General features: G+C 52.1%; 1 protein-coding gene across 2 annotated transcripts in view; it reads right to left on the bottom strand.

Moving 5' to 3' along the window:
* The window catches only part of LOC135197930 (WD repeat-containing protein 82-like), a 73,640-nt gene extending 64,900 nt beyond the window's left edge, over positions 1-8,740 (bottom strand). The window contains exon 1 of one of the 2 annotated variants that reach the window (XM_064225191.1): positions 8,571-8,740. In XM_064225191.1, the coding sequence (XP_064081261.1) occupies positions 8,571-8,731 (161 nt within the window). In that variant the 5' untranslated portion in view covers positions 8,732-8,740. Of the gene's footprint in view, positions 1-8,514; positions 8,551-8,570 lie in introns of those variants that run through there. The other variant, XM_064225190.1, reaches the window with a different exon arrangement.
* Between the last annotated feature and the right edge of the window lie 864 nt (positions 8,741-9,604).

Raw genomic sequence — 9,604 nt, 5'->3', positions numbered from 1 at the left:
CCCAACCTTGGAAGCCTCCCTGGTCGTAAGAGCGCGGGAGGGATCCAAGCCTCTGTCCGATTGATCGGGGTGTGCACCGCAGGATCAATGGTCAGACCTCTGGATCCGAGTACTAAGAGAGAGGCAAGCGTATCTCTTCGTACCAGCAATGTAAGAACTTGTTCCTGTACAAGGAGCAAATATAAAGTCATGGATTTTGATCTCCTGGTAGGCATCCACTTCCCCCCCCTTGTAGGAGGAAGTGGTGGATATTCTGCTCCTCTCCCTAGTGAAAGGGATAGGATGGGGCTCTGTCATATAGCTCACCGGCATCTCGTCCTTATCCAGCAGGGTGATGACCGTATCTACCCACAGGTAGAGGGGTAGAAAAGATAGAAAGAGAAGCCAGTCACTTTCTCATTTACTATCTATTCATACAGTCACACCAGGACTCGATGCTGTTCAGCCCTGCTAGGGTCTGGGTTAGCTAGACGACGTGTTGAGCAGCCACCACGGGTCCTAAGGAAACCGATCCAAGGACCTGTGGGCAATATCCAAAAGGTATAAGGAAGGTGCCGGTGGTCTGGTTGTACCAGACCCCTGCCTTCCATACCTGCGCCACGGAGAAGTTCTTACGAAACGCCAACGAGGGCCAATACTTCTGACTTCGTGAGCTCTCGGACGGGACGTACGGATGTCGTCACTACCATCAGCCTCATACGCCCTCCTGATGACCTCACGCAGCAGGACGAAAGAGTGTTCTTTGATACTTCTTTCTTGGTGACCCCACCGGTGCTACGAAGAGGCGTCGACACTCAGGCGCGAGGTGTCGAGTTCTCTTCAGATAGCGCCGTAGCGTCCTCCCAGGACAAAGCAGCATCTCATCCGTATCATTATCGGCATGAAGTTCCCGTACTCTCTTCGCCGATGCCAGGTCCAGCAAGAAGAGGGGCTTGTGAGTTCCCTGGGTGGGCAAGACCTTTCGAAGCTCCTCCTAAGTAAGGAGATCTCGAACGAGTTCGAGATGTCCAATCCCCGTCAGTTTCAGGACGAGCGTCAAGGCGGCCTCTGTATCCTTTGACTGTGGGAACTGAGAGGACTTCTTCTCGGCGAAGAAAAACGAGGAAATCCGCTACCTGCTGAAGAGTGGCTCTGAGAGGAGATAGGCCCCGTCTACGACACCAACCACAGAAGACGTCCGACTTCCCCTGGTACACAGCTGCAGAGGCTGACGGACGTTTCCAGCCATCTCTGTTGCTGCGCTACGAAAAAAGCCTCTCGTTCGCAAGAGATGTTGGATAACAGCCAGCCGTGAAGACGTAGGGACTGGACTGCTCGGTGGTACCGGCTCGACGTGTGCTGGGCGAGGAAGGTTTGCCAACCGGGAAAGGGGGAATCTCTCTCGGTTCTCTTGCGAGAAGAGCCAGCAGGTTCCTGGATACCAAATGGCCTGTGGCCATTTGGGAGCCATCAGGATCATCCTGAGATTCGGGGTGACCAGTGCTCGACTGATCACCTTGCGAATCAGGGTGTGAACGGGGGAAAGGCATAGGCGTAAAAAGGTTGTCCCACGGGTGTTGAAGAGCCTCCTCTGCAGCTGCCCATGGGTCCGGCACGGCCGAGAGAACACCTGGAGCTTCCTGTTGTGCCGGGTGGCGAACAGATCCTCGACTGGGTCGCCCCCACAGGTTCGAAGAGCCGTTTCCGCCACGTCCTGGTGTAGAGACCATTCGGTCCCTATCCCTTGATTCCCGACGGCTGAGCGTGTCTGCTACTACATTCCTTCCCTGGAATGTAGCGTGCCGACAGCTCTATTGAGTGTGCCTCGGCCCACTCGTGCACCTGCCGAGTCAACTGGTACAACGGGGAGAGACACTAGGCCCCCCCTGTTTGTTGACGTAAGCCACCACCGTGGTGTTGTCGCACATCAACACCACTGAGTGTCCCATCAAGCGGTCCTGGGAAACTCTTGGAGAGCGAGGAACGCTGCCTTGAGTTTCAGTACATTGATGTGAAGGTGCTTGTCGTTCTCGTACCACACTCCTGAAAGTCAGCAACTCCTCCAGGTGTGCGCCCCATCCCTCGGTCGATGCGTCTGAGAGCAGCTGCATGTCCGGGGGGAGAGTGCGCAGAGGCACTCCTCTTAAGAGGTTCCTGTCGTCCAGCCACCAGGCTAGGTCCTGCCTCACCCTCCTGTGTCAGTGACAATGGAAAAGATTGGGGGATCCGTCGCCCTGTGACCCCAAACCACTCTTTAGTTCTCCTTTGAAGGACCGCCCAGGTTGAAGAACGCCCGTTAGGGACCTGTCGGGGTGCTTTCCCGAGTGACGACAGGTGTCCGATCACGACTTGCCATCGCTGAGCTACCCGTTCCTGCCGAGACAGGAACTGGTTGGCTGCCTCCCTGAATTTGCTAATCCGCGAGTCTGCGGGGAAGACTCGCCATGCTACCGTGTCGATCAGCATACCCAGGTACTTCATCCTCTGCTTGGGCTCGAGATCGGACTTTTCGAAGTTCACACGATCCCCCCAAGATCGTGACAGAACTCGAGCAGTCGATCCCTGTCCTGTAGCAACTGCGAGCGGAGCTCGCCAGGACTAACCAATCGTCGAGATACCCCATCAGACGTATCCCGTGCGAATGGGCCCAAGCAGACACCAGAGTAACACTCGACTTTTTTATCGTGAACACCTGTGGGCGGTTGAGAGACCGAAGCAAAGTGGCCTTGAAACTGGTACACCGTCCCGTCGAGGATGAAGCGGAGGGGTACTTTTCTTTCTAGAGGACTGATGAATGGGTATTTGGAAATACGCATCCTTCAAGTCCACTGAAAGCATGAAATCGTTCTCCCTGATAGAGTTCGAGCACTGAGCGTGCCGTCTCCATCGTGAACCAGGGTCTGGCGAACAAACCGGTTCAGAGAGAGATCTATCACCGGGCGCCAGCCTCCCGTAGACTTTTTCCACAGGAAGAGTCGACTGTAAAAGCCCGGTGATTGATCCGTGACGATTTCTACAGCTCTCTTGCTCAGCATGGTCTTGATCTCCTGTCTCAATGCTACGTCCTTCGATGCCCCTGGAACGTACGCCTGCTGTTGGACCGGGTTGGAGGTGAGGGGTGACCGAGATTCGAAGGGTAATAGATCTCCCTCCCGAAGGACATCTACAATCCAGGTCTCGGCGCCGTAGCGCTGCCAAGTTGCCCAATGGCTGGCCAGGCACCCCCCCACTTCCGGCAGCAGGTGAGGGGGAACGCCGTCCCTAGCGTTTCCCCCCTTTCTTCGACTTCCTCCCAGAGCCTCCACGGGAGGAGGAGGGCTGGGAGGAGGGCTGGTTACGGCTTCTTACTAGAAGTCGAAGAAGACAGAGTCATTCCACGGGGCTTCGACGCAGCTACCGTCTTAGCCACCGAGGAAGCGCTAGCCGAGCCGTTAGACTTGGCCGCAGTCCAAGGCTGCACAGAGGCCTTCGAGACTGCCTGGTGAACCAGACGGTCACTGTCGTCAGTGCGCCGTCTGTCCACCGCAGCGTCCACCATCTCTCCTGGGAAGAGAGACGTGGAACTCCGTAAAGGTCCGTTGCGAAGTCCCAACGCCGCTTCACGCCCGGCCGCCCTGGAAAACCGAGTAAGGACAGCGTCCCTTCGTCGGAGAACCAGGTTGGCCCACAGGTTCACCGTCTGGTGGGCACGGAAGGAGATGGCTCTCCCCCAGACTGGCAAAAGTCTCCTGAAGGCCGAGTCATCTTCGGGAGAAATTCCCCCGGAGTTGGCTGCGACCTTAGATACTGTGAGGGACCACAGATCTAGCCAGGAGACGCCTGGAAAGCTGCCATGGCGGTAGATTCCAGGCCGAATGTCTCTTGCTGCGAGAACCACAGGTTCTCGGACAGGAGCTGCTGCAGAGACACACCCGAAGTTAGCCTGGCTAACTCCGGGTTCACCTGTTTGGGCGGCATCGGGTCTTCAGATGGCACGTAAAAACGCCGCTGTCGCAGCAGAGGAGGTGGAAGCAGCTTGCTCGACCTGCCAGACTTGAGCGAGCGTCTTGTCCGGAGACAAGCGATTCAACCTGGTCCAGCACTGAGTCCGGCAGCTCAGAACGCGGCAAACCCACCGTCGGTCTGGGTTCCCTCTTCGGGCCCCAGAACGACTCGAGCCAGGACGTGGGCTCGGATGGTGGGAGCAGCGATCCTTCCGTGAGGTCGTGTGTGCTGACGAATCAGCGCAATAACCTCGCAAAGTTCCTCTGGATCTCAGGAGTGACTGCTTCCTGCGGAGTTGGACCCCGTCCCAGGTCCCTCCACCAGGGGCCAACTCCCCCAGTAGAACCCTCACCTCCCTCAAGGAGAGGAACAGCGACAGACCCCTCTCGGTCTGCTCCAACCACCTGTGCGTACGACCTGGCTGGTCCGAGAACCGTGCCTGGTACGTACGACCGTGGTGGGATCCTGAGGGCGCACCCCTCACGATCACTCCTCAAATACCTCCCGCCCCTCCCGGTGTAATCCGAGGAGGTTGAAGGTATGGAAGAGGCAGACCTGACGCTCCCTCCTCGCTCGCTGGCAGAACCAGCGGGCTTGGAAGACTGCAGGCGATCGCCAACCCGCGGTGGCGATCGAGCTGCAGACCTAGTCGAGCCGTCTCGCTGTGGAGAACGGCTGGACGAGAACAGCGGCTCCGGTCTCGTGTGTCCGAGGAGCTGGTGCTGGTCGCCGTACCCCGATCGCTCTCTTGTGGAGAGTGACGGTCAGGCGACCGGCGAGCTCCACTGTCACGGTGAGATCGGTGCGTATCCTCACGGTGCGTCAGTTCGCTGGTACCCAGCCGTGGCTGGTGCCGGCGAACGGGGGGACCTCTTCCCCGCCTCAGCCCGTGGCCGGTCATGGACCGTCACGTCCGCCCGGGTAGCCAGCTGCTCGCCGCGAGAGCGAGAGCCGCGGTCTGGTGAGAGTCGCGGAGCGGCTGTCACCAGTCTTCCGCTCCGTGCCGTGAACCTGACGCTGAGCGAACTCAGAGGTCTGGTTCCTGGCTGCACGGTCGCTGGTAAGCGACCGTACACTCGGTACCTCTCGCGAACGAGAGGCCGAGACGACCCCTGCTGCTGTGGGCCGAACCACTGACAGCAGGTTGAAGGAAGTGCCGGTGTTAGCCGGCACTCCTCTGTCCCCGTAGTCCCTCTTTCTTCCTTGCGGAAGAAGAGACGGGTCCCCCTGCCCCCGAGGAGCTGGGTGACCAGCGGAAGAACCCCCCGTCTCACCAGAGCGAGACGGGCCCTTAGAAGTTCCCGAAGGAGACTTCTTAGGGGGGGGGGAGGCGACCTTCTTCTTCTTCGGCAGGGGAGCCTTAGAAGACGAAGGGGGAAGAGGCGGCAGACGACGACGAAGACGAAGAAGACGATGAAGACGACGACGACACCTTCCTCCTCTTCTTCTTCTTCTTCGTCAACCTTCTCAGGACGACGTCAGATCTGTCATCCAGAGCGGAGCCGGGGCTGCTGTTGCCGAAGCAACAGGGCCCGGACGCACCTGTCCGAACAGATCAGCATCGGGAGCAGCGGCGCCAGAACAGGAACAACATCAGCAAGGTGCAGGCATCACAGGAACGGCAGAAAACCGCAGGAGCAGGTACAGAACGGCAGCAGTGGTCCACGTCACGTCCGTGGACAGCAGCTGGGCAGGTACGGCAGGTACGGCAGACTGTGTAGGCGGTGCGGTCCTAGATGGGCGGACCAGCGGCACAGACATCCTAGGTACCGGTGGGAGGTCCAGGGGCGAGCTCTTCGGGCACACGAAGTCCGGTCGCGGCAGCACGGCAAACACAGGCGGCGGCATCACACTCCCCCGAGTTACGGCGACTGGCCCCTGCACCGATGTAGTGGGTGTCACAGAGACCGCGTGCGGGTGTACACCAGGTGAGGAGGTGAAGCGTAGCCGGGTGTTGTAATGATCGTGGTGGTGGTCGTGACCGTTGCATGGGTGACCGCCACGGAGCCAGCGAGATGGTAGAGCAGCCCCTGGACACTCGGCACGCCCTGCAGCCCCAACGATGCCCCACACCTGTCCGAGGTCATCCTTCGCGGCAACCGCACCTGAGGAGGCAAAAGTCGGGTGATTAGGGGGATCCTCTACCCGCTCGCGCGAAGACGAACGGATAGAGGACCCAGAGTACTCGACGTCAGGGTATCCTAGCGCCCTCCTCCACACTCGACAAGTCAGGAGAGGAGAAGGACCTAGAAACCCCCCCCGAAGGGGAAGGCGCGAGACGTGGAAGTTGAGCGGGCGGCAGGAAAGAAGACGAAGTGTCCGTCACCAAAGGAGTCGCGGGAGAGCTTTCCGACGACTCCTTTGTAGGCCTTCGCTTCCTCCTGCCCTCATACAAAATCCACTGCGCCTCCGACCAATTAATAAACACATTACAAGGCTCGGCTCGGGAGCATTCGCGCCCCCGACACCGAGCACACCATATGAGGGTCTATCTCCGGGAAAGAGCGGAACTTCCCAACCGCATTTAACGCCCTTCGGTAACCCGGTGGGCATAGTCTCCGTGGGGTAGCGAGGCGAGGAGATTCCATCATTAATTAATTGCAGTTCAATTAATATGAAAAGAGAGAAATGATTGTACTTACAATGAATTCTTTCATACACAAACACAACCATATACTCAAGAAAGCAAACGACGAGAAGCGGGCAGAGAGCGTCGAACACACACGTCCACTCGCTGTGAGGCCGAAAGCAAAAGTGATTTGTTTACCTCCCAGTCGCGCGCGCGAGCCTGATTCGCGGGACAAGCAGTTAACTACCGAACCCCTTGTTCGAAAGCTTACGACCTATCCAGCTGCCGCTAGTACCTTCCTATTGTAAAAGGACCGAAGGTTTGTATGCCGTGTCGGAACAAAAAGGGAATTCTAAAAAAATTCTCCCTACCTTCCACAGGAAGTTATTACAACCCCTTGTGGAACCTCTTTTACAATCTTAAATTTTACCAAGTTATACAATTTTCTTCTAATAATTAATCTTATTTTATTTTGAAAAATTATAGTTACAGCTCACACAACATAATAACAGATAAGCACTAAAATCAGTAACATCTGAGTATATTTGTGTAAAATATTCAAGTACATAAATTTACTGAGATCAAAGAAGCAGTAACTATTTTAGATTATACATTTTTATAATATTTCTTTGCAAAATTAAAATTATAACTGACTATAATATCATAAAAGATAAAAACTAAAACTACAGAAACCCCTAGGTATATTTATGGGCAAATATATAAAAAGAGAGAAAGACACTATACCCCCTTGAAGTCAAGTACACAGCTAACTCATGAGACGCCAAGTAATGATGCGATAAGCCAGTCTAAAAGTTGCCATTAGTAAATTCATAGGCTAATGTAGTAATGGAACCTCTTTCCTGCCTGTTTTCTCAAAATCGATGGCATGTAATACTGATACTCACCAGGAGGTAATCCATCCACCAATCAAAACCTGTTAGCCTATTGATACTCATATAGTAGGTAGTGGTATGAGGGTATCCATCCACTAAGGATTAAAAAGCGCTCCATGTTGGGTTGGGGCAGCGGGAGGGGTTCTTCTATGGGTCCCCAGGCCAGGTAAGGATCCAGAACCCCAGGTTAAGTTAAAATAATAGCATGGCTACCTGTCTCTTCTACCTGACACTTTCATGATCCTTCAATATTTTTATGACTGTTCCTGTTGATTCATAGATCTTAGGCATAATGCCAAGCACTGGGCAACTGTAAGGCCATTCAGCACTGAAACGGAAATTGACAGTAAAAGGTTTGAAAGGTGTAACAGAAGGAAAACCTGGCAGTTGCACTATGAATCAGTTGTTAGCTAGGAGAGGATAGACAGTAAGATGGAAGAAAGAGAATATGGAGGGACACTGCAAAGAATTTCAAGTACTAGGGCTAGGCTAGTAGATATACTATTAGGTAGCCTAATGCCTACGCTGCACCACATGAGGTGCACTGACGGCACAACCCCTCTACGGAGGACTGTTCCTGTTGGTAGCTAAAGTACCTATATAGTAGCAATGAATGAACCATGTTAACAAGTGAGACTGGTGCTTTGCACTCTTTTTTTGGTTTTCCGCCATTCAAAAATACCAGTTTTCCACTGTGGATAGGCTTAGCCTAGATACCTACTACCTACTAGACTAAATACTTAACTTTCCAGTAAATGAGGAAGGATTTAAACAAAAAACCGAGTGACTTGCACCCAAAAAGAAGTTCCTAGTCTAGCTAGCAATCCATTAACAAAAGGCAAAGGTGATAAATGTAACAAATAGCTAGCTACATAGCCTACTACCTAGATCTACCTATGAATACTTAGGTAATGTATTTGACCAAGAATGAATTAGTACTACTAGGTAGCTACCTATAGCCAAGTTAGTAGGTAGGTAATATAGTACTACTAGCTAGGTAGCTAGCCTAGTACCCAAGACTTCCTAGTATAGGCTAAAATCAAAAGACTATGCAGAATAACTACAAAACTGTCGAAAAAATTACTCAACAGAGTGACAGGCATTGCCTATGTTCACTAAGGAGGCTACAGGGGAAAATTACTTACGTTCCCTTCTCACAATCATAAATGATAATTTGATCATCATCACTGGAAGTGATCAGTAACTCGCCACTCGGTGAGAAATCTATATTATTTATACGCTCTGTGTTATCTCGAAAGAGTTTGGCAACACGGAAGGTTCTAACCACTTGGTCAACCAGTTTCATTTTGGACAACACAATTCAAGCCTTTTGTTGTTCTGGAGTACAACAAACATAAACATAAAATCGGCTTTTGTTGGCGTTTGCTGCTGTTCTACCACTTACGATGAGGGAAGCGCTCATTCCCTAATATTTAGCTTTTATCGATTTAAACGACTTCAGCGACTTCAAATATGGTTTATTTTCCTAGATAAATAAGTATTTAATTGTTATCATAAGATTTCTATCACAGAATTAACTTGCTTTCGTATCTATCTTCTTTGAATTAGAGTAAAATGGTCTGTAGATTAAAAGTGCTCGTACTGAGCGCAGCCACCATATAGTCTCACCCATGTTTTCCCGAACATCATTCGATGCAGATGAAATTTTTTCAGAGAAAACCTCGATTAATCTTCGCCATGGACATCAAATAACGTGTTCATTTTTTGGCAACTTCCTGTGAAATTCTTTTGTTGACATTTACTACGAGATTTGGTTCGAAACTGAAAGAACTTCGAACTACATTGTGTCAATGGTTCGTGAAGCATTAGAAATAGTATTATCTCATTCACAATAACGGCTAGGACAGGTGTGCCGTTCATTGTCTAGTACCACATTAGAAACATCTATTCGGCGATTGTAATTTATGAATTATGAGTTATGAGCGTCAAATAAAATAATCAAGTTTAGCTACTGAAAAAATCTGTTATTTCAAAATATCAGAACAATAATAAGATTTCATTTCATCCCAAAAACGCACCTGGAAACTTAACTCAGATTACTGTCTGTTATAGCTTCCATCTCACTTGCAAATTTGAGACAAGAATTTTCTGGTAGCTAACTGGTATACTTTCTTCATATCCTGTTCAATATGAGTAGTTAGTTCAGAGTTATTCAGAA

The sequence above is a fragment of the Macrobrachium nipponense genome, chromosome 21, assembly GCF_015104395.2.
Source record: "Macrobrachium nipponense isolate FS-2020 chromosome 21, ASM1510439v2, whole genome shotgun sequence".
Classification (NCBI taxonomy): Eukaryota; Metazoa; Arthropoda; class Malacostraca; order Decapoda; family Palaemonidae; genus Macrobrachium; species Macrobrachium nipponense.
Note: the sequence above shows the minus strand (reverse complement) of the source record. Positions and strands in the feature narration are given on the sequence as shown.